The sequence below is a fragment of the Ursus maritimus genome, unplaced genomic scaffold, assembly GCF_017311325.1.
Source record: "Ursus maritimus isolate PB19 unplaced genomic scaffold, ASM1731132v1 scaffold_14, whole genome shotgun sequence".
In the NCBI taxonomy this organism is placed as follows: Eukaryota; Metazoa; Chordata; class Mammalia; order Carnivora; family Ursidae; genus Ursus; species Ursus maritimus.
Genome location: NW_024423786.1, coordinates 3,805,048 through 3,829,952, shown reverse-complemented (window position 1 = coordinate 3,829,952; position 24,905 = coordinate 3,805,048). Strand labels below are relative to the sequence as shown.

The 24,905-nt window shown below is 54.2% G+C and overlaps 1 protein-coding gene across 1 annotated transcript; it reads right to left on the bottom strand.

Annotated features, from left to right (window-relative positions):
• Positions 1 to 288: 288 nt before the first annotated feature.
• HDAC11 (histone deacetylase 11) lies at positions 289 to 23,068 on the bottom strand. Its single transcript, XM_040628402.1, has 10 exons — positions 21,682 to 23,068; positions 20,573 to 20,721; positions 18,190 to 18,290; positions 7,317 to 7,433; positions 6,291 to 6,333; positions 4,456 to 4,532; positions 3,383 to 3,445; positions 2,286 to 2,382; positions 1,196 to 1,374; positions 289 to 1,041 (listed from the first exon to the last, which is right to left on the bottom strand). Coding segments are annotated over exons 1-10 (1,044 nt in total). The 5' UTR covers positions 21,684 to 23,068; the 3' UTR covers positions 289 to 825.
• Between the last annotated feature and the right edge of the window lie 1,837 nt (positions 23,069 to 24,905).

The following is a 24,905-nucleotide window of genomic DNA, read 5'->3' as shown; positions in this document are numbered from 1 at the left end:
CTCCAGCCTGGCCACCAGCACCTTAGTCCTTCCTTGGAGCCTCAGGTCCCAGCTTGGCCACCTGCCCCCATCCCCAAGGTCCCCTTCTGGGCCTCACCTTCTTCTGTCCCCTCCCCACTGGAGCTGGCAGCCCCCTCAAGCCTCCAGTGCTGAGGCCCATCATTGAGCCAAGTGCTCTTCCCCCCAAACCTGCTACTTTCCCTAAACAGGCAAGAACATGGCTGAAGCATGATTTGGGGCTCCTCGGGCCCTCCCCTCTCCTTATCACCACCGAGGAGCCCCAGGAAAGCAGGTCCAGCCCTTACTTTATTGAAGGGGAATACCAGATGGGAAAACCCACTCGCACCCCCTTCCCTGCCACCCCTCACATCCGGGAGCCCTGGGGATCCAGAGCCCACCCACCAGAGGCCTACCTGTAGTACCCAGCTCTCAGCCTCAGGTATGAGGCTCCTCATACCCTCCCTGACATGAAGAGGAGAGGGTGGGACAAATCCCACGACTCATGCCCCAAAAGCCTCATCTGCCATTCTCCCTCCTTGCGAAACTGCCTGCCTCTGCAGGGCCCCGGTCAGACCTGTGACCCCATGTGAGGTCTTCTGGGACTCAGGCCCTGCCTTCTGCCCCCACCCACAGAGGGGCCTCAAGACCCTCTGACACCCAATGGGGAGAGTGGAGGGGCTGCCCCCAAGGCCGGCCCCTGCCCCGCGGCGCCTCCTGGCAGCTGCCCCCCGCACCCCCGTGGTTAGAAAAGGAGAAGCACGGAGGGGCGGGCGGGGCTGAGGCAGGCAGGGGGCTGCGCAGAAGAGCAGAAGGGCTGCGGCGTGGTCAGGGCACCTCCGGGGGCAGCAGAGGTGTGTCTGAGTTCTGGGCCGAGACTCTGGGGGACTCGGAGCCGATGAGCCCGAGGCTGTACAGATTAAGGATGGAGTCGGCAATGATGCGGGCTGTGCGCTTCTGGTACCCGCCCGAGGTCACCATGAGGATGGGCACCTGGCGGCCCCGGACCACCCGGAACACCAGTTCATCCCGCTTCACGATGCCCTGTGGAGGGACGGGGGAGGGCCTGGGTCCTGAGGCTCCGGGAAGTCCTGCCCGGCCCCGCCCCACATCAGGAACAGCACCCTGCCGCCCACCTTATCTACTGCCATGGGTCCCCAGGCGGGCCCCACACCCCTCACCCAGCATCCGGACGCACCTGTGGGCTGATGGACAGCCCCCCAAGGCGGTCCCCCTCCAGGATGTCGGTGCCCGCGTTGTACACCAGGACATCGGGCGGGTGCTCCTGGAGGGCTTTCTGGAGGTTCCGCTCCACTTTGTCCAGGTACTCATCATCCTCCGTGCCCCACTCCAGCTCCACCTTCCGCCTGATGGCCTCTGAGGAGGAGACAGGAAGAGCCCCGAGGTGCAAGGAAGGGAAACAGGCTCAGGAGGGTCGAGGTGGCCTGGGTCCCCATCTGTGCCCCAGGCAGGATTGGAAACAGTCCGGCCCCAGCACCGCTCCGCCTCATTCCACCCAAAATGAAACGAAAGAGCACCAAGAACTGCAACGGGAGGCCAAGGGAGGAAGGGACTGCAGCTAGGACACTCTGCCCTAGGGAGTTAGAGACCCATGTGGGTGACACCTGATCTCACTGCCTCCTTGAGCATCCGCCCGGAAATGTGCACACCCTGCTGTGCCCTCAGGCCCAAATCCAGCACCTTCCAGACTCAGTTCAGAAACTTGGCCCCTGGGCCACACCTGGGACTGAATTATCCTCAGCAGATCCACTGGCATACACGTCCCCTTCCTGAATAAATGTCCCCTATTTGCCAAGTGGCCAGGGTGCTGTGTTTTCAAAGTTCATCTGGGAGTCTCTGTCTTTTGATGGGTAAGTTTAACCCACTCGCATTTATTTTAACAACCGTTCTAGTTGACCTGGTTTATGCCATCTTGTTTTGTCTTTCCTATTTATCCTATTTTTCCTCTCATTTCTTTTTGTCATTCCCTGTTTTCTACCAGACAAATGCACATGTAGGAGGGGTTCTATTTTTCTTCTTCTGGTGATTACCCCAATGTAAGGACCCACATGTGTTGTTTATTGGACAGGTTCATGTGATCTTGGATGGGTCACGTGAGTTAAGTCTCAGTTTGCAAGTCTGTGAAATGGGAACAGTCCCCACCTCCCAGGGATGCTGAGGATAAATGAAGTGACCTCTGCAGAGCCCAGCATGTAGGGGACACTCGGGAGAGAGAGCTCCATCCAAGCACGAGTGCACTTAAGGCTGAGGGAGAGGGGGCAGCTTACGCTTGGCAAAGCGGTCCCCGGGGTAGATGTGGCGGTTGTAGACGTCCATGATGTACACACGCTTGTCACCCATGAAGTCCCGCTCATGCCCATTGCCCTGTGGGGAGGGTATGAAAGCTGCGAGCACGCAGGTGCCCTCAGCAAGCCCAAGATCCCCCCCCCAACACACCCCCCAGGAAATGGCCCACGTGCATACGCAGCTCAGCTGGTCCTCGGAGACAGAGGCTGTTAAGTGGGCCAACCTCAATTCAACCTCAAACCCCAGCCCCATCCATGGTCTTCTGGTGTGACCTTGAGCGAGCCCCACCCTCTGAGTTTCTTCTCCAGGGACCGAGGAAGGAATTCTAGCCCCGCCCCCCTGTCTGGTCCGCGGCCGGATCAGCTGGGGTCAGAGATGTGAAAGGTAAACTGGAAAGGGCCGTGCAGGATAAGGCACTGTGACTTGGTTCCGGAGCTCGGTGTCCCAGGACCCCCAGCGGGGCACCCGCCAGCACAGAGGCACAACGGCAGGGGTGGGGAGGTGTCCTCAAGAGCCCACTTCACGGCCTGCCCTGTCTGACCAGAGGAGCCGGCCCTGTATTTGGAGACCCGAGGAGGAAGCCCTGTACTGCATTGCTTCACCCCCAGGCAGTGAGCTCTTGAGTAGTGGCCTCGGGCCCCAGCAACCCTGAAATCCTGCTGTGAGCATTTGTCTGCGGGGCAGGGCCAAAGCAGTCCTCAGCTCTCTGCAGGGCGTGGCACCCCAAACTGACTAGGAGCCCTGGGGAGCCACAGCAGGCTTTAGAACAGGAGAGTGGCATGGCCAGACTGGGCTTTAGGAAGAGCCTTCAGCCTGGTGCGTTGGGCAGTCAGAAGGGAGGAAGGACCCTTGGGTTTGACAGGAGCAACGAGGAGGACCCAGTGCCCAGGCTGGGCTGCGCGGGGCAGAGGGACAAAGACAGACCCTCGGCTTCCAGCCTGAGGCTCAGAAGATGGGCAGCGAGGAGAGAGGCAGATCAGGGTGGGGGTGGCAGAGGCCCAGCGGGGGGCTGTGTGACAGAGCTGATGGGGGCCTGGAGGGCAGAGCCATGAGACTGCAGCCCCCACAGGGTACTCACCTGATGGGCATCCAGATCAATGATCATGGCTCTGGAGATGCCTTCTACTCGCTCAAACAGAAACTGCCAGGGGAGGAGAAGGGGCAGTGAGGACCCAGACAGGCCAGAGGACATAGCCCCTTGGGGATTCCTAGTTGGTGAGGGGTCAGGTAGGAGGTTGGACACACTTGTGGGCAATCAGGCCACTGGGCAAAGAAGTCACACACCCAGGAGCAGCACGTGCAGCTCGAGAGAAGCATGTGCGCATGGTCAGGGAAGGCTCCCTGGAGGAGGAAGCATGCGCTGTGCCCTGCAGGGCTGGAGATCAGGAGCAGGGTAGTCAGGCTGGCCCTCAGAGACAGCCCAGGATTCCTAACGAAATAGATAGGGGTTGAGAGGGGGGGCCTCCCCCTAAGGCTGTGCCTGGAACATCACCCTGTGTTCTCTGCCTTATCCCACAAGGCCAAGTTCTCACGCCTCCTTCTCCGGGAAGCCTTCCTTCCCCTCCCACCCTCTCAGGTCTCCTGTATGTCCCCTTCTCTGAATGGCTGGGGTCTGCTGACCTGCTTGCCCCCCGCCCCCCCATTTAGTCTGTGTGCCCTGTGAGAACAGGGACCACACCAGCCCATTCCTGACGCCCAGAACCGGGCCAGGCACAGGGCGGTTAAAGGGCGCTCTGCAACCCGACAGGGCTGGCCCACCCTGCCCCTCGCCTCTCTGGGCCGGGGTCACCGCCTCTGTACTGGGGAGGAGCAAATGAGGTGAGGAGGGCAAACGAGGCTGGCACAGGGCTGAGCCTGCCGGAAACAGCCGTGCCCATCATTACATCCAGCTCCTCCTCACTCCGGGGGAGCCACGCACTCCCTGTACTGCTCACAAACGGGCCGCTCCTCTCCAGTCCCTGCCATTGTTGAAGGCTGCATGAGTGTCAGATCTGGGTGGGAGTCCTGGCCTGGCTGGGCAACCTGCCAGCTTCCTCCCCTCCTGGGACCTAGTTCCCTTCTCTAATGTGGAGGAGAACACCAAATTGGGGGCGGCGGGGGGATTCCAGGGAGGGCTCCTGGAGGCGAGTCCCCATCTGCTCTCGGGCGCACCTTGATGGCCAGTGTGATGTCCGCATAGGCGCAGAAGCCCCCGCCCCGGTCACTGGAGCAGTGGTGGAAGCCGCCACCTGTGGGGAGGGCAGACGCGATGCGGTCAGGGCCAGGCACCACCCCCAGCTATATCCTGCCCGCACCTGTGCCTGCTTAGCTCCCAGGGACAGGCTCTTGGAACTCCGGTTTGGCAAAGTGAACCAAGCACCTGAGCAAGTCGCCATCCCCAAGTCAGGAGACAGCTTTGCCATCACAGCCATCCCTGTCCAGAGCAAGAAACCTCTCAGGTTGTCCCAACAAGTCAGCCCCCGATGCCCATCACAACCCCCCAGGGGCCAGGAGCTCATCTCTTCCAAGGCAAGAAGTTGTTCCTCGCCTCTGTAGGGCCGGGCCTGCCTCCACGTGACTTCCCATGCCAGGAAGGGGTCGTAGGGGCTCTGGGGGCCCCGTTTATTCTGGGACCACCCACTTTCTGCAGGTGGTAGAAAGGGCTGGTCAGGAAGGGCACCTTCTGCTGGTCATGGCCACCCAAGGCAATGCGGAGGCCCTGGACACCAGGGTCCGGCTCCCGCCTCTCCCCCACTCTGTAAGCCCTGCGACCCCTACAAGAACCTGAGTTTCAGGGGCCTCTGAAACCGAGCCCAACAACTGCCCCACCCAGCAGTTTGAGGCCGGGGCCCACAGCTACAAAGGACTTGCCTCTTCTCACGCCAAGAGGCTGTCAATGGAGCTTAACAATGAGATAATAGGTCCTAACTCAGAGCTCACTGAAACTTCCCCATAGCCCCAAGTGCAGGCACTGTTATCATCACCTCCATTTGACAGATGAAGGAACTGAGGCACACAGAAGATCAGCACCTTGCCTTGGATCACACAGCTCACTAAAAGCAGACCCGAGATTCAAACCCAGGCTGGATCAAGACCTGGACTCTTAACGTCTACCAGGTCGTACCATCTTCCGTGCGGGCAGGGCCTCCCTGGGTCTTCGTGAGGACCGTGCTGTAGGCACACACGTAGAAAGGGCATGTCTCTTTCACCCCTCTGTTTAGCAGCATAACATCCCGGTTATGCCAGACCTCATGCTGGCTACCTGGTGATACCAAGACGGAAGAGCCCCAGCAAGCCCCTGGCCTCGCGGCGCTCGCAGCCAAAGGTAGGGGTCCTCTGCTCTGGGACTCTGAGCAACCCACCAGGCCTCTCTCCACACCTCTCTTCTCAATATAACAGGACTGACAACAACAACGCCCAGCTCAAATGAGAGGCCAGCCAGTAAGAGGTCTGCTAACTGTGAAGTGCTGCGTCTCCACGACGGACAGATGAGGACGGGATAAGGAAGATGTGTGCAGGCCTCCCATGAGCCAATCTCTCAGAAGAGTCCAGGGGACTGCAGAGTGCTGGCGCTCAGGCCCCTGAGAAGGACGTATACTGATGCTGGGCCTGTCTGCCCATCACATGACCAAGCCCCTGCAGACTGTGCTGGGCCCCAGAAGGCTAATGGAGTTTTACAGGAAAGACACTGAAATGCTGCAGGTTTCAGCCCCATCTGGGGCTGCCCAGGGGATGGTGAAGGCTTTTGCAGAGGGGGTGAGCTCCTTGTCACTGGAAGTATGCAAAGGCAGAGCTGGGGACCCATCTGGGGAACTCTTTTAGATAAGGATCCCACATCAGGTGCAGGCAGTGGTTGGTCCCTCCCAGACACCAGATGGCTGCATACCCTCTCCCATCCCACTAAATAAGGCACCAGAGCCGTTCAACTCACAGCGGCTGCCTTCAGGCTCCTCCTGGCCCTCCCAGCCCCCAGGACCCAGCAGGCCAGGCCGGCCCGGGGCACTCACCCACATTGATGGCCCAGCCTCGCTCCATGGCCAGCTTCCCTGCCTTCGGAGACAAGCACACGGTGAGAGACACAGACAACCGATTCCCTCCCTCGCTCATTCATTCACGGCTTCACTCATTCATTCCATAAACACTGTGTCCAGCCAGCTCTGACGTAGGGCTGACCCATGAGGTAGGGTTCAGGAGGCACTCATCCTCCAGCAAACTCAGACTCAGTCTTGGAAGCAAGTACCAGATTGGCTGGCATATGAGACATGCCATGCGCGAGCCTCTTTGCAATTTTGCAAAGAAACTGGAAGAAATCAAAGTTAAGTAGTTACGATCACACACGAGCTGACAATGATCTTAATGGGGCTTTCAAAGGGAAAATAGACCATTTTTTGTCTGTGGAAATATGGCAGACTGAATACCAAAATCCTATAGGAAATCATCGTTTGGGGGTAGGCAGGATACTCCAATGAACAAAATGTACGAATTTGCACAGCTAAAAAGAAAACGATCGGGATCAATAGGTCTTGATCCTACATTTAAAGCTGCCATGTTCCTCTGCCTCCAATTAACTCGGCAGCCTGTGACTAATTTTAAAGACAACTACATGTGGGATACGAAACCTAATTTTGCCGCAAGTGTTCTTTCCTGCCACACCCATGATGCAGGGTGAGGGGAGCATCATCCATCACCGAAGTCATGGAGGTTCGGTTTTCCATCTTGAATTGAGTATATTGGAGCCATAGTTTGTGGATATACTCTCTGGGGAATGGGGATATATCTTATATACCAGCAAATATGGTAACTCTAATAGGAGGTCCGTGGGGGAAGGAACAAGGAATTCAATGTCCTGGCGGCACGTGGGAAAGGCTTTGGGAGAAAGAGTCATTGTTGCTGTGCCTTGAGAAATATTCAGGATTTTGTTCAACTACAAAGTGGGAGGAGTGTATTCCAGATGGAGAGCCCAGGGTGGGCAAAAGCCCAGAGGCGTGGGGGTCCCGAGCCCAGCAGTTCCTTCTGCCTGCCTCCCCACCTACCATGATGGTTCCTCCTGTCTGGGTCCGAAGGGGCTTCAGCACCTTCCTCTGCACAAGGAAGTTGGGGAGGAAGATGACAGGGGGGATCTCTGTGATGGTCGCAACAGCAAAGGACCACTGTGGAAAGAGACGCAGGCCATTGGCCTCCCACTGCCGTGCCCAGCGCCCGGAGGCAGCAGTGGGGAAATCAGATTCCTCGTAATGCCGGTTTCGAGGTGCACTGGGTGAACTTCCAGCCTAGCGCAGTTCCTTTGGTCAGAATGAGAGCCCCCCCTCCGACCCCCCAGTAAGGAGCAGCTTCCTTAAGGCTGTTGGTCCACATTCCTCAGTGCTCCAAAGCCCTTGGCTGCCCTCTTGTGCCCAGAACAAGAGCTGCAGAGGACTACCAGTGATGGGCCACAGACTCAGCACCGGCCCAGCCCACCCGCTGCACAAAAGGGGGGACACTGAGGCCCTGACCTGGGAAGATCTTTCTTTCCAAGGTCCCACAGTGAGTCACTGGCAGAGCCAGGACAGGAAGCCCAGGTCTCCTGCTCCCCTGGCCCAGCATGACCTCTTCATGCACTGGGAATCAGACCTCCCTTCAAAAGGGGTATCAGGCCCTCATCCCAGCTACTGAGGCAGGAGGGTCTAGGGTACCCAAAAGACATTTGCACCAAGGTCAGGACACGGCCATCCCTATGACCCTCCCCTGGCCCCTGGGCAAACGTCTATGCACCCAATCCTGAACCGTCTCCTGCCTGGCTGCGAATGTACCTGGATCCGTGCTCCCTGCTCTCTCCACTGACCCCAAGCAGAGCCTCAGAGGGGCCCAGGGCACTTTGTCAATATTTACTAGGGCCTGCTAGGCAGCAGACTCCAGGGCAGGGCTGGTCCTGTTCTGACAGCAGGCGAAGCCGAGCGAGGAAGTGCGTATCTGCGACAAAGCCTTCGAAGGAGAACATGGTCTGTGTCCCAGTGGGAGCAGAGAGGCTTCCTGGAGGCAGTGACCTTGAAGCCAAGACTGAAGGTGAACAGGAGTTGCCCAGATGTTGGGGTAAAGGTGAAAAGACAACTGCTTGGCAGACGGAAGGGGAGTCCAGGCTCCCGAGAAGTTGGGTGCGGCAGGGACAGGGCTGTGCCTGTCGCGTAGGGCCTGGGCTGCCAGAGAATGTTCTCAGACAGCCTCATCAGAGCAGCGGGGAGCCATCAGATGGTGCTTTCCCAAGCCATTCTGGCTGCAGCAGGAGGACCAATTAGGGGGACTTGAATAGAAGCAGCAGCCCCGGGAGGAAGGGAGAGATAATGAGGGTCCGGGAGAGGTGAGAGGGGAACGGTTAGCAGATAGCACAAGGCGATGGGCAGGCAGAGGGGTCAAGGATGCAAGGTTGGAACCCCAAGACTCCAATCCTGAAGGGCCAGGCCCAGAAGTGAAGCCCACTGGGACCATCGAGGGCTGTCCTGGGACAGGTTGGGGGTGGGCAGAGGTACGGCGCTTAGGAGGCCAGGCAGAGAAATTTCAGGAAGGAATAAGCAAAGAGAGGTGTTGAGAGCGGGAAGCATGGCCACTGGGTTCTCCCACCAGGGGAGGAGATTTAGGGCAGCAGAGGCCCAAGCACGTTCAGTGATGGGGAGGAGTCAGCAGAGAGGGAGAAGGAGAGGCCGAGGATGGGGTGAGACAGAAAGGACACATGCCTGGGAAGGTCCCGGCAGGCCCTTTAGCCAGAGGGTGCCCCTCGAAGTCAGGGCAGGACGGGACACATGTCAATCTTTGCAGGGGCCACTGCAGCCACGCTGGCCAACAGGGAAGACGTTTTGTCAGGGCCGAGGTGTGCTGGGCACCCAGGCTGCCTCAAACTGCACTGACCAGCTGTGCGGGCACCTCGCCCAGGCCACCTCCTCCCAGGCCACCAAGGCTGAGGATACTTGAAGGCCGGGGACGCTCGCTCTGCTGCCTCGCTCAAGTGAAGAAGCTGTGAGCATGGCCCATGGGACCCAGGCCACTCAAAGTCTGAAAAGAGAGGTGTCGAGCCAGCCTTCCTCAAGCCCCAGGCCTCCGGCTGTAACACGGAAGCACCGCAGGGCCTGGGACAGGGTGGGGGGCTCCAGCTGAGACCAGGAAGGTCGGAAAGCCCCACGACCCCTCCACATACGTATGTGTGTGTGCGTGTGCGCGTGTGTGCGTGTGGGGGGGGGGCAGACCCAGAGAGCAGAAGGTGGCCACCTCGGCCTGCTCAGCACACCCATCCCACTGTCTGGCACAGGCCTGGCACGCGGGAGGCACGGGGCCACTGTTTTCTATGAATAAACAGCATAAAAACAAATGAGCCACTGAGGGAATGTGTTAAGTTCTTGCCTCCCCCTCCCTCTCCCTCAGCAAGCGAGCAGGGAATAAGGATGGAAGGAAAACAAAACCTTATCCTCCCGAGGTGTCCGCCAGAGATGTAAAACCATGAGAAGGGCACTTCTGACACTGCGTTCCACAGCACCTGTCCAGCTCAGCATCCCATCAGGAAAGGGTTCCGCCTCAAATGAGTCTGGGAAACACTGCTTCTGTTGTCCACCCCTTGGAAATTCACCACACACTCCGGCATGTTAAAAGCTCTCCATTGTGCAGTCAAGAATCCTGTTGAACTTTGCTTCACCCCGTTTCCCAAACTTTCTGGCCACGAACCTCCGTCGGCCAGCTTGACTTTTTACAGAACCCACACTGACCTTCCAAGAGCTGCAGTCATCTGGGACACACTGGGAACCTCTTAGGCTAGCGGGCGAATTCTACATGGGCCAGGCATAAAGTCACCAGAAGCACGTCTGCGATTTGGCCAAGGGGATCGCTTCCCTGGGGGAAGGTGCATGTCTGCCAATGTGTCTCCACTTCCGGCGGTGAGAAATGGTGCTCGACTTCTCCCGGGCCCAGGAGTGGTTTCTGTGCAAGGCAGCAATGCTGCCTCCTGATGATCTAGACTTGTGCCTTCCAATCCAGTGGCCACCAGCCACATGTGACTACGTGGGCATACTTTTAAATCAATTAGAAAGTGTTGAATTCGAATTCTGTTGCTTCGATTAAAAAAAATCAACCATACTTCAATAAAAAATTTAGAATTTTGTTTCTCAGTCTCACCAGCCATAGTTCAAGGGCTCAACAGCCACATGTAGCTAGTGGCTACTGGACAGAGCCCTTCTGGAACACTTCTGGCATGTCAGAAAGTTCTATTGGACAGTGCTGCTCTCGAAAAACCACCAGCGATCAGGGTGAAAAATAGACGAGGGAGGCTGGTGGCTGGATGCTGGAGGATGGGGACGGGGTGGGGGGGGGGCGGGGGCGGCTACAGGGGGAGGGCAAGATACGTTATCTGGGTCATGTGGCACAGCAGGCTGAGATGAGAGCGCCCGGATCTGCCAGCAGCTCAGGCCCTGGGAGAGCCTGGCCCCAGGCAAGGGCACTGAGGGATGGGCTAGATGCGAGTAGGGCGGGGACGGGGCTCAGCAGTCCTCCTCAGAGTCAGACTGGTCCAACTAGGGGCTCTGCCACTGCTCTGTGAATCTGCGCATGGCCCTTTACTTCCTCCTGCCTCCTCACCCACGAAACAGGAGCAGACCTAAAACAAGGACTTAGACCCATCCACCAGGCCTGTCCTCGTCTCCCCGTTTGAAGTACCCCCACCTGGGCCCCCCCCGACCCCCACCCTTGCCTCATCTTTCCTCACAGCACGCATCTCTACCTGAGGTTACAGTATGTCTCTGTTATCTGTCTCTTCCAGAAGGATGCCAGAGCCAGGCATCAATGCTCTCCATGGTGAGAGCGACGCCTGGCACACAGTAGGTGCCCACAGCCATGCTGTCTGTCCTCACCCAGATCCCTACCCGCACACTCCCCCGAGGAGGTCACCTCAGCTGTGCCACCCAGGAGAGCCGATAAGGGTGACTGGCCGATAAGGGACTAGAACATTCTGGCCCTCTGCTCCCAACTCAGCACAAGTGCAGGGCCCCTCCTGGGGTCAGGCAAGGCCACGCTCCTGCTGAACCCTCCTGAGTGCTCAGCTTCTTCCCCTGCCCTCTGCCTCCCACCCTCTCTTAGCCTCGGGGAATCCCTTGCCCCTCCATCCCCAGTGGGCTCGGCTTCTAGGGGGTGCTTCTCCGAGTGTAGTTCCCAGACCTGCAGCACCGGCACCCGAGAACTTGAAAGAAATGTAGATTCGCAGGGCGCCTGGGTGGCTCAGTTGGTTAAGTGTTTGACTCTTGATTTCAACGCGGGTCATGCTCTCAGGATCGTGAGATCGGGCCCTGTGTCGGACTCCATGCTCAGCGGGGAGTCTGCTTGAGATTCCCTCTCTCCCTCTGTCCCTTGCGTACACACAATCTCTCTCCCTAAAATAAATAATAAATAAAATCTTAAAAAAGAAATGTAGATTGTCAGGCTCCTCTCCAGACCTCCTGAATCAGAAACGCTGGGAGTGGGCCCAGTGCTCCGTGTTATGACAAGCCCTCTGTGGATTCCAATGCTTAAGCAAGTTTCAGAACCACTGCTCTAGAGAACTTGACCCCCATAGTGCTGAATGTATGAATGAAAGAATGAATGAGTTACATGAACAAGGGAGGTTTGCCCCAGCCTAATGCCCATTGCCCACCAAAAGGCATGGCCTGTGAGCTTCCCATCTCAGGGCCTGGCCAGGTATCAGGGCCTCCACGCCCAGCCAGCCTTTTGGGGACCCCACAGATAGCAGAACATACCTGAGGTTGGCGACACCCCTGGACCCACTCCTGCCCCATACTCTCAGCTCTGCAAGACTCTATTCTCCAGCTGCCTGATCTCCTCGGGTGGACCCTCTACCCTCAGAAATCCAAACCAAGAATGGCTCTCAGGGAAGAGATGGCTCCATTTGGAGCCCCAACTGCTTGGTTTGGGTCAGAACTTTCCACCAGTGAAAGTGGGAGCAAAAGGAGAAAAGGGAAAAAATCCACGTGATCATTTCAGTGGATGAAGAAGAACCCTTTGCCCAAATCCAACACCCTTTCATGAAAAGTCAATCAACAAACTAGGAACAGAAAGGAGCTCCCTCAACCTGGTAAAGGGCATTTATCACACACACATGTGCGCACGCACACACGATCCCACAGCTAACATCATACACAGCACTAAAAAATGGAAAACCTTCAGCCTGAGATCAGGAACAAGACAGGGATGCCTGTTTTTGCCACTTCTAGTCAACCTCACACTGGAAGTTCCAGCCAGAGCAATTAGGAAAGAAAAAGAAATAAAAGGCCTCCAATGGGAAAGCAAGGAGTAAAACCATATTCACAGATGGCACGACGTTAGCTACAGAAGATCCTAAGGACCACACACACACCTATTAAACTGAAGAAGTGAATTCGGCAAAGTTGCAGGATACGAGATCAACACACAAAAATCAGCTGTATTGCAATACCTTAGCAATAAATAATTCAAAAAGGAAATTTAAAAAGTACGTCTACTTAGGGGCACCTGGATGGCTCAGTTGGTTAAACGTCTGACTTCAGCTCAGGTCAGGATCTGGGGTCCTGGGATCAAGCCCTGTATCATGCTCCCCACTCAGCGGGGAGTCTGCCTGTCCCTCTGCCCTTCCCCCTGCTCATGCGCTCTCTCTTTCAAATAAATAAATATTTTTTTTAAAAAAGTAATTCCATTTACAACAATGTCAAAAATAATAAAATACTTGGGAATAAATTTAACTAAATTTAAGGAGGTGTTAGGGCTGGTACACTGAAACTATAAAACACTGCTGAAAGAACTTAAAGATCTAAATAAATGAAAAAATATCCTGGTTCATGAGTTGCAAGACCTAATATTATAAAGATGGCAATACTTTCTAAACTCATCTACGGATTCAACACAATCCCTATCAAGATCCCAATGGCCTTTTTTGCAGAAATGGAGAAGCTGATCCTATAATTCCTAGGGAATCTCAGGGACCTTAAAAAAAAAAACAAACCTTGAGAAAGAACAAAGTTGGAGGACTTGCAATTCCCAATTTCAAAAATTACTACAAAGCTTCAGTCATCAAAATCATGTGGCAGCGGCAGAGGACAGACATACGCATCGACTGAATAGAATAGAGAGTCCAGAAATAAATCCATACGTCTATGGCCAGTTGATTTTCTCCAAGGGTACCAAGACTAGTCAATGAGGAAAACAGAGTGTCTTTAACACACGGTGCTGGGAAAACTGGAGAGCCATGCGCAAAAGATTCAAGTTGAGCCCTTACCTCACACCATATACAAGAATCAACTCAAAATGGACCAAAGACCTAAACACAAACTGAAACTCTTAAAAGAAAATACGTGGGTTAATCTTCATGACCTTGGATTTGGCGGTGGATTCTTAGACGTGATACCAAAAGCACGAGCAATAAAAGATGAAATAGATTAACTGAGTTTAGCAAAGTTTAGCAAAATTTAAAAATTTTGTGCATCCGAGGACAGTATGAAGAGAGCAAAAATAAAATCTATAGAATGGGAGAAGATATTATTCACAAATCATACACTATAGAGAACATACAAAGAACTCTTAAAACTCCACAACAAAAAGATAAACAACCCAAATTTTTAACATGGGTCAGTGACTTGAGCAGACACCTCTTCAAAGAGGATGTGAAAATGGCCAATAGGCAGATGGAAAGATGGTCAGTGTCATTAACCATCAGGGAAAGGCAAGTTACAACCAGAAGAGATACCACTTCACACCCACTAAGTTATCCACGATCAAAAACAAAAACAAACCAGAAAACAAGTGTAGGTGAGAATGTAGAGAAATTGGAACCTTTACGCCGTTGTTAGGGATATATCACGTGCAGTTGCTGTGGGAATCATTGTGGCCTTTCCTCAAAAAATTAACTGGAATTCCCCTACGACCAGCGATTCCAGGCTTGGGTATATAAGCAAAACAACTGAAACCAGGTACTCAAATAAATACTCTTATACGCACGTTCATAGCAATACTATGCACAAAAGCTAAAAGCTGGAAGCAACTTAAATGCCCATTAACTGAAGAATGAATAAATAAAATGTGGTCTAGCCACACACTGGAATATTATTCATTCATAATAAGGAATAAAGTGCAGGTACACGCCACAGGATGGATGATTCTGGAAAACTCCACGCTTGTGCTTGGTGAAAGAAGTCACACGCCAGAGGTCACGTGCTGTATGGTTCCATGCGTAGGAGACACCCAGAAATGCAAGTCCATAGAGTTAGAACACAGGCTGGTGGCTGGTGGCTGGTGGCCAGGGGCAGGGGAGAGGGCGGGATGGGGAGCAAATGCTTCGTGGGTTCAGGGTTTCCGTCTAGAGCGAGGAAAATGTGTTGGAACTAAATAGAGGCGATGTTCGCGCCACCTCGTAAATGCATTAAATGCCACTGAATTTTACGCGTTAAGATGGTTACTGGTTCTGCTATCTGAATTTTACCATAAATAAGAAAAAAAGGAGACAAGAGTCCCCTCAGGGAAGAAGAGATAAGAGAAAAATCAGAGTGGGGGGGGGGATTTCCCCAGAGACTCTCTGAGACTTCGCAGCCATCCCCCCACCCCCGGCCCCTCGCCCCCTATCCTGGCTCTGCTGCTAAAGGTCTCCCTCCCCAGCAGGACTCTGAGTGTTGTGAGGTCAGTGACTAGGCCCAAGAGGTGCCCAGACTTCCTGAGGCTCAGGTGTCCTTGGCTTCTCTTTCTCTTGCATGCTTCATACCCAATGGGAACAACAGAAAATTCTATTGTTCAACTTCATAACAAACTACAAATCCTACCACTCCGCCAAAATCCAGAGCCTCTGCTTCTAGCCTAGTCTGAGAGCCTCCCACCAGATTTCTGCAGCAACCTCCTTCCTCACTGATCTCCCTGCTTTTGTCTTGACAGCCTCACCTCATTACAGTTGCCAAGCAACCCTGCTAAAACCTAGATCATCTCATCTCCCTCTGCTTAAAACATGCCTTGGCTCCCACCTCCCTCAGAGCAAAGCCACAGCGGTATGAGGGCCCTGTGGGGTCTGGCCCCTGATCATTTTCTGATCCCATCTCTTGCCAGTCTCCCCTCCACCCCCCATTTCCTCCAATCCAGTGGCAAATATTGTTTCAGAACACACTGGAGATACTCCTGCCCCAGGGCCTTTGTACTTGCTGATCCTTCTACTTGGAATGCCCTTCCTCCACAGACCCACATAGCTCACTGCCTCGCTGCCCTCAGTCCATGATCACATGTCAGTAAGCCCCTCTTTAATCTCCCTATTTCAAACTGCCGTCCCCACCACCCCCTTTCCTGATGTACTTTTGCCCACAGCACTGAGTGCCTCATAACACACCTTATAATTGACTTGATTTTCATGTCTATTGGCTGACTCCCCCCACCCAAATGCCAGCTCCCTAAGGAGAGGGACTCCATCTCTTTTGTTCTAGTCTGTCTTCCCTGGAACACAGCACAGGGCTCATTAAATACTTACTGGATTTAAAAAAAATACTTGCTGGATAAACATACCCCAAGCACTGCACAAGGTCAAGATGTCAGATACGCATCACGCTACCCCACACCCCAGGCAAACTGTCACTGGGGTTGGCAGAGGGCAAAAACCTGGCACTGGCCCAATCCAACCACCACCTTCAATGGGGTCCACTCTAGGCCTTGCACACAGTAGGTGCTTAATAAACATTTCTTTCCCTGAACGGACATCACTGGCAAACATCAGGCTACTGCATGTCCTTCGATGCCTGAATTATTAAGCATTGAAGGCCACCCCAGGACAGGGCCAGGCACGAGCCCTGGCACACGGGTGGCTGGCAGACTGAGGCAGGACAGGGGAGAGGGTGACATCCCACAGCACACACGGAACAGCCGAGGAAACCTGCAGGAACTCTCCAGGGCACTGTTGCAGGTGCCCACAGAAGAGAAAAAAGACAAGGAACATTGCAGATGGGGGCGAGGGGAGGGCAGGGGATGAGTGGGGGCGAGGGGGATGTTCCTGAGCCGCAACCCCTAAATGCCAAAATGCCTGAAATGGGCATGGGTCCCACGTGATCAAGGGCACCTCACACCATATCACTCTCCCATGGTATCTGGTACAAAACCAAACTCCTCCCACGGCTTGCACGACCCAGTGCGGCCTGGCGCGGCTCGCCTCCCTGACCACATCGTGCTACCTCGAGCACCCTTCTCCCCTTTAGGAGCCAAAGTCCCCTCCCCCTCCTGGCATGTGGCTCTGGAACATTCTTCCTTCAAAGCTCCCCAAGACTGTCACCTACTCCTCACTTTGTTGTCTCAGCTCAAACCTCACCTCTGTGAGGCCCTCCCAGGCCACCCAGTCACCCTCCACCCTTCACTCAGCTGCCTTCCGTTTTCTGTCCCTCGTAGGCCTTGGTGCTGTGAGACGCTCTTGTGCGGTTACTCCTTTATTCTCAGTCTTCCACAACAAAAATGCAAATCCGTGCGAGCAGGGAGACCTGCTTAGTTCTCATTTTGTACCGACTACACAGTCAGCATTTGACACAGATGTGTCGAATGACTGAATACTTCACCTTAGTCGGTGCTGTGGCAATCATCACGTTTCTCCTTTTGCTCTTGCTGCCAGGAAGCTCCAAGCCAAATACGTGAGCTCAGTCATAGCATCTTGGTTAATCCTCTCAGTTGGCATATCGGAATTCTCCTCCTGCCCTTGACTTCAATTTTCTACTTGGGTCTCTAGCTGTTAACACTGTTTTTTTTATTATTATGAGGATTTATCACACAGTAAGCTGCCTTTAGGCTTTTGGGGGCCCAAGGCCAAGCACAGAGGGAGCCCTGCACGGTTCTCCTGAAGGGTCCTACAGCCTATGCTCCCCACCCCCAGCCTTATCCTTATCATTCACATGCAATCCACCCTGACCCCCCTCTGTTCTGGTCTCTCCCTGCCCCGCCCCACTGCCATCTGTCCCTGCTCCCCACCCTCACCCTCTGGACTCTGGCAGGCATGTCTTCCTGGCCCAGCCCTGGGCTGTGGACGGTGACCACGCATGTCTGGACCCGGGAAACCAGGGCAGCCAAGGACTGGGCTTCCTGCCAAGGCCTCGCACACCTCTCTCTCCCAGGAGCCAGGTTTCAACCTCTTCCTGGTAATCTTTCATGAGCTGACACTGTCACAAGTCCATCTAGAATTCTCACAGCTCCAGCCAGAGTCAGGAAGAGGGCAGGTGGCAGCCATGACCAGGAACTGGGGAGACTGGATGGATGCCCAGCCTGGGGTCTCCCTAAGAGCTGTTGCACTTCCTGGGTGACCCTGAGCAGGGAGCTCCAAGCCCTTCTGGCTCTAGGCTTTTCCAATTATGGCGGGGGGTGGGGTGGGGGGGGCGTGCAGTGCTTGGTGACCTCTGGCATCTGCCATGGCGCTGAGCCTAAGATGAGCTGGGGGTCAGGGGTCTGGACTCCCACATTGTTGGCATCCGTGACCATGCCCCCACCAGGGTGGGTTGGCAGCACCAGGTTCTGATACAACCCCCCCGCCCCAGCCTAGCTTCCCCTCCAGGGGAGCACCCCACATTGGGGCCTCAGACCCTCAAGCACTGATGAGAGTTTTGTGAGCTCTTCTAGAAAGAAGTCACAAGCAGGCAGCCTATAGGCCTGGTTTGGTCGGCAGATGGGACTGAAAAATCTTGAAATGAGTTGCCACTTAAAGAAACCAGGGACTGCCACTTACTAAACTGAATTTCGAACTTCTTTTTGAAAGCCTAGCCCATCCCTGGTATCTGCCTTTTTATGACACCTCTCTCCTTCTCTTGGGGACCACAGACTTTCGTGCCCCACCCCTGCAGGAGGGGCAGGAATGGAGCCCCTCAAGGCTGAGCTGCCCCTGCTCTGGCCACCCGTCCTGGTCGGCAGCGCCGCAGGCCCCAGTCCCTGTACCTTCAGCTCGTTGAGATAGCGTCTCGTGTGCACCACCAGCAGGTCCTCGTCCGAAGCCTCCCGCGCCTCCACCAGCATGCCATCTGACAGAAGCTTCTCTTCTGAAACCACAAAGTGGGCATCCTGCTTCCCTGATGACCCCAAGGCAGACCCGGCTCCAGACCATTCCTTCAATAGGCTGCAGAGCTAGCCTCTGCCGGCTCTGCGCCAGGGGGAGGTGGGCAACTGCTGGCTTCTGAGAATAGGTTGCCTCGGGCCAGGGTGGACAATGCCAGGCCCTCAGGCCCGAGGGCATCAGGCATGGGGCACGCAGCCATCCTTGTGCTCCCAAAGCACTGACAGCCAAGAGGTGAGCTCAGGTGTGACTGGGCAGCTTTCAGAGGCAGGCGGGCCACGGATCAATCATGTTGACTCAAAGTGCGAAAAGCTCTTCTGGATTCTCCCGCCACCTTCTGGTGACATCATGGGAGGTTCGGTGTGGTGTGGCCTCTTTTTAAGGCCTGCCTAAACCCTTGCTCATCTCCCTTTTTTAACCCAAAAAGCAGCAGTCTCGCAGACCGCCAGGCAACAGTAAGCAGGACGAAGTGAATTACAGTTTTCCTGCATTTATTTTTTAACCATGACCTTCTATTTATGGCAAGTGAAACTGGCTTTTCCCATTTAGATGATATAATGTTTCCTTTTAAAACAAGTTTATTTAAGTTTTTTTAAAGCAGAGGCTAAGTCGATAAAAAAAAGATTACGAAGTAAATAACGGAGCAGGTGGTAGGAGAAAATGGCAAGGTCCCAAGAGTGGTTTGCAAATAATTGATGTTTTGGGAAACACTGCAGTATTTTATCAGCCCTCCCATCCACCAGACAAGATTTGCTCTGTTTTGCAAAAGAACACACTGAAGCCAAGAGCAGGAAGTGCTCTAGGGCACAGTGAGAACAGGACCATGATGCTCTGGGTTCTAGGGAAATCAAAGGGACAAGGTCAAAATCTAAGGAAACTGTGCTAGTGTGTAACCCTTAGAAGCCACTAGTTCCATACATTTCCCACATATAGCTCCACATACAGAAGGCACTCCCTACTCTCTCCCTCCCCCTAATAACATTCCATGGCTCCCCACTGCCTTCAGGCAAAGGACCAGCTCTCTTCTTGGCAGCGTCCAAGGTCCTTCACCATGTGGCCCCTGCCTCCTTTCCACCCACATCCTCAGAGAAGAAAGGAGAGAACTCAGGAGGACTGTCAGCTCAGAGATGAGGGAGACAAGGAACCCTATGTTGAGCTGCTGGATAACACAGGATCCCAAGAAAGGGCAACGTGGGGAATGATTCAGGCTGGGTCTGCTGGAACAGAGCATGAAGGACCATGGTCAAGAAGGCAAGAGCACTGCGAGGGGAGCAGCACGCTGGCCCCACTCACTGGGTTCTCACCATCCTGGCACCCCACTTGTACTCTTTCTACTTCATAGTTTTCTTTGAATCCTCATTCGGGCCACAATTGTAAATGGAAAATCAGTATCAGTTGCCATAAACAGAAGTTGACCAAAAATAGAAAATATATATGATAGAAACAAACCATTATTAATCTGTAATTTGATTCTATTTTCTGCAACATGCAGAACCTGCCCCTTGCTCTAGATTTGTTAAAAGGGAGATGGGCTTCGGTATTAAAGACAGACTAGCCCCAAAGTGAAACTTTCTCCGTGGCGTGATCAGGATTGTGTGATTTAAAGATACACAAGGTTCATCCTATGTCAGGTAACATTCCCTACTACTGTCAATTAAAGAACCCCTAATGCAGGGGCAAGGGAGAATATTCTCCCACTAGCCTGCTGTGATGACTGAATTTCCCAGCTAGACCAGACCCTTGGATTACAAGCCAAAATTGAAACCACACTCAGCATCACCTTACTCAGTGGAATGAGCTGTGAAAGGTGGGAGCCTAGAGCTCTGAGTTCCAGACCCCACTCTGCCACTTAGTAGCTGTGTGACTTTGAGCCTGTTCCCTAGCCTTTCTGGGTCCCAATCTCCTCCATCTGTAATCAGTAGGGTTGGAGCGAAGTCTTTCTACCTCTTGGACTCTCAAAGCTTATTGGGGACATTGGATTCCTCTAAATTTCAGCTTCCCTGCGTCCATCCTTAATCAGCTCCTCTTTTACAGGCCTCCACGGACAGAGACAGGACTTAAGCCCACAGCGATGGGGAGCACTGAAGTTTTGAGACAGGGACATATCATGCTCAGAAGTCTGTTTTCAAAAGCCCCTTTGCCAGCATGGGGGGAAGGCAGTCTGAGGGCTGAGCCTGGAGGTAGGAGACCACAGCTTGTGTCTGTGGTCTGGGGTGGGGGAGGTGGGTTGGAAGAAACAGATGTAGGGTCTCATAGGGCCTTCCATACCTTTCAGGAAGCTGATCACTTTGCCCCATTTTCCCGCGTCAAAGGGATGCAGTTTCTCCAGGCCCATGAAGGTTATGTTGTAGCGTGGTGAATACACGATGGGCCAGCGTGTCTCCGGCACATGCTGGTACAGCTGAGTTGTGTGTGGCCTTCCGTGCGCACGGGGACAGACACACAGAGAGGGGCAGTCTCAGTGTGGAAAGCAGCCTCCTGCTTCCTGCCGCCCCACTTGGACTGACCACACAGCCCTGACCCAGTACCACCGGCTCCCTCGGCCGCAGGAAAAGGGTCACTTAGCAACAGCAACAACAGTCATGAGAGCAGCTCCTTACTGAGCACTGGCCCTTTCCCTGCACTATCCAACCCAAACCTCACCAGAGCCCTGGGAGGTAGGCACCACCATCGCACAGAGGCTTGGAGAGGGAACGGGGCATGCCCAAGGTCACACTGCAGACCTGTGCAGCACCAATGTTCACCAGGGTGCATCTCACCTCCACGTTAGAACAATCACGCTAAACAGCTGTGTGGCCCTAGGCCTCAGTTTCCTTAACTGTAAAATATGTGGCTGTTGTGAGATAATGCATCCAAACAGCTGAGCACAGAAAGCACCCTATCCCTGAGAGCCGGGGGTGGCGGTGACGGTTCCCAGAAACAGCAGGTCGGGGTTCACGCAGGCTGTGGCCCAACCCGCAGCTGGGAATGGAGATCACCTCAGCCTTGCCGCGCAGCTGACCCCCCTCCCCACCCCATTACACCCCTGCAGCCGCCGCCGCACCGGGACCAGAAACCCGGCTCCAGCTGCTGCCACTGCGAGGGGCCTCCGCACAGCTGGTGAAGCCTGGGATAAGAGAGACGTCAGACCCGCGCATGTCGCCGGCCCTCACCCAGGTCGGAGCCCGGTGGCCCGCACCTAGGACCGCAGGGAAGTGGCGCGGGGCCAGCCTGGGCTCACTCGGCCTGAGCGGCCCCTGGCCCGCCGTACCTGGGCACGCACCTGACGAGCCCGCCGGGTAGCCCGCACACTAGTGCTCCCGCCCACGGGGACCCCTGCGAACCCCGGGGGCTTGGATTGACGCCCCACCCCGCGCCCCCACCCCTGCCTCACTCACATCCCGGGGCCGGGCCCTCCCTGCGCTGGCCACTGCTCGGCGACCGGGCGGGGCGGGGCACGGCCCCGCCCAGAACACGCCCCCGGCCTCGGCCGCCTCCGCTGGGGGCGGAGTTCAGGCTGACTCGACTCCGCCCCGCCCGCGCCCGCGCCTGCGTCACAGGGGAATGGAGTCCCGCAGTGAGCGCGGCCGCAGTCAGGAGGCCACGCCTCCAACGGCCATCAAGCGTGAAGTCCCGCCTTCCGCAGACAAATGCCCAGTGGAATCCCGCCTGGCTTGGAAAGCCGCGCCCCCTAGGGGGAGGGCCGCACGAGTTTTCACCAAGGCGCGCCACAGAGGTTTGGAACGTGCGGAATCGCCCCACCCCGGGGGAGGGGCCACCCTGTGCCCAGCCCCCAGTCGACCTGCGTTCCTGCTCGCTCCCAGGGCTGGGACTTAGGGACGCCTGGTTTCCCGGCGGACTCTGCGGCGGACGCGCTCTGTGACCTTGGGCAAGCGTCCCCGCTCTGGGGCCTCCGTTTCCACGAGTAAAATGGGATGGAGGTGCTCTGGCCCTGCAGTCTGTGACTTAATGAAATCCATGACCTCTCCGACTTGAGGCCATACGCGTGACCTCCCCGCCACATCTTTGGCGACCCCAAGGTGAGACAAACTCCCCACACGTCATTTGGGCTCTCTGAGCCTCAGTTTCCTCGTCAGTAGAGCCGGTCTGGAGATCCAATCTTAAGGGTACAGCCGGGTATCCGTGCTCGCTCCCTGTCCCTCCCACCCGGATCAAGACAAGCCCAAGCGACAGCTGGGAGTACCTTGGGGCTGGACCCTGGGACTAGGCTCCAACAACAGAGCCCCAGAAGACAGAGACAATGGGCCCCTTTGTTGGCCCAGCTGTCCTCCCCAGCCAAACAAGCAGCTGACCCGAGGGCTGCCAGGAACAGAGGAGCTGGGATCCCTGGTGGCTCCGTGAGGGCGCCCGTGAGCGTGACAGAGTGGGCCACCGTGACGGGGAAGGGCACAGTTTGAACAGTGCCCTCCAAGTGCCTGTCACTTGATTGCATGATGGCATTGGAGTCTCACGACCAAATCCTAGGAGGGGTTGCTGTCATCACGCCAATTTTTTCATGAGAATGAGCTGAGGTGCAGGTCTGGATTAAACCTAGACTAGGCCATGTCAACACCATGGCCTTGGGCGAGTTGCTTTAGCTCTTTCGTCCTTCATTTCTGCATCTGAAAATGAGGTGATGCCTTCTCACCTACGGCATGGAGAAGCTGAGATCATTGAAAGAGTAATGTTGATTATTATTTAAAGAGCACCTCCTTAATGCTAAGTGAAATAAGTCAAGCAGAGAAAGACAATTATCATATGGTTTCACTCATTTGTGGAACATGAGAAGTAGGAAGATCGGTAGGAGAAGAAAGGGAAGAAGAAAGGGGGGGTAAACAGAAGGGGGAATGCAGCATGAGAGACTATGGACTCTGGGAAACAAAACTGAGGGCTTCAGGGGGTGGGGGTGGGGGATTGGGATGGGCCGGTGATGGGTAGTAAGGAGGGCACGTATTGCATGGTGCACTGGGTGTTATATGCAAGTAATGATCATGGAACTTTACATCAGAAACTAGGGATGTACTGTATGGCGACTAACATAATATAATAAAAAATATTAATAAAAAATAATAAAAATAAATAAAAATTTAAAAAAATAAAGAGCATCTCCTGTCTGTTGGGTTTAATTCTAACAACATTATGATCACTTAATCATTGTACTAACCCTAAGAGGCGAACGATGGTTATCCCCATTTTACAGATGAAGAAACTGAGGCACAGAATGGTGAAATACCTCCCCCAAAGGTCAGGGATGTGGACAGTTGTAAACCATAGCCACAGAAGGAAAAAAGTAATATTTAATAACAACAGGCAAGAACATGTGTGCAGTAACCCTGTTTCTTTGTGAGAAGTCCATCTCAGGGAACTTGCTCTGTGGTTTGGAAAGCCACACAGATAAGCCTGTTGTTGAGAGAACAAGGGTCTAGGGCAGGCTGGACTGGGGAAGCCACAACCAAAGAGAGTAGGATTGCTGTGGGTAAGAGGGTTTTTTAAGTTGTCCCCCGTGTGGCTGAGGAGCGAGGTGGTCTGAGGAGCCCCAGGGGCTTGGGAACCCCTTCAAACCACATGCCAGCCTGGACCACCGACCCACCGACCACCATCACCTGTGGGAGAAATAAACTAGGTGATCCATACTGGTTGGGGGCCTCTTTGTTACCACACCCTAGCATGTCCACCATGTTACCACATCCTAGCATGTCCACCATGTTACCACATCCTAGCATGTCCATCCCACCATCCACCATGTCCAAGACACTGCACTGGGACACAGCAGTGAACCCAGCGAGCGAGACCTGAGATTCTTTGTCAAGCTCACAGTGAAGTGAGAGACACAAATCTCAAACTAGGAAGCAAACATAAATTGCAAAATAGAAGTGTTGTGAAAGGCACTGGCTGCGAGGTGGGAGAGAATGATGGTGCCCCCTGATTTAGACAGTGGTCATGAAGGCACCTGGGAAGACATGGTTGTTTTCCCCTTTTTAATCCTGTAAATCTTATTTTATTTTATTTTTTTAAAGATTTTATTTATTTATTTGACAGAGATAGAGACAGCCAGCGAGAGAGGGAACACAAGCAGGGGGAGTGGGAGAGGAAGAAGCAGGCTCACAGCAGAGGAGCCTGATGTGGGGCTCGATCCCACAATGCCGGAATCACGCCCTGAGCCGAAGGCAGACGCCTAACCGCTGTGCCACCCAGGCGCCCCTGTAAATCTTATTTTAAAATGTCATTGTGATATAACAAGACACTGGTTTATTGAACATTATATACTTATTATTTTCCCCCTTTTGTGCAATCTTAGAATATGTTTCATCTTCAAATGATTGAGAAACCCTCCAAGCATGAACACTCTTTTTGAAAAACAGGCATCCGAATGACAAAAGTGTTGTGCAAAAGTGCACCAAAGATGAATAATAAAGGGCACAGATCCAATATTTCAGTATTAGTTAATATTAGTTAAGTTGCCACCGTATTAAAAGCAGGCCCTTTAACAAGTAAGCGCCTCTATTTGCATTCCAGTACTTGGCAACAATAACAATAATATCGGCTAGTGTTTTTTAAACCCTTAAGAGTGCCAACCATGTCAAACATATACAATGTGTTTTGTTATGTGTTTTATTGATGA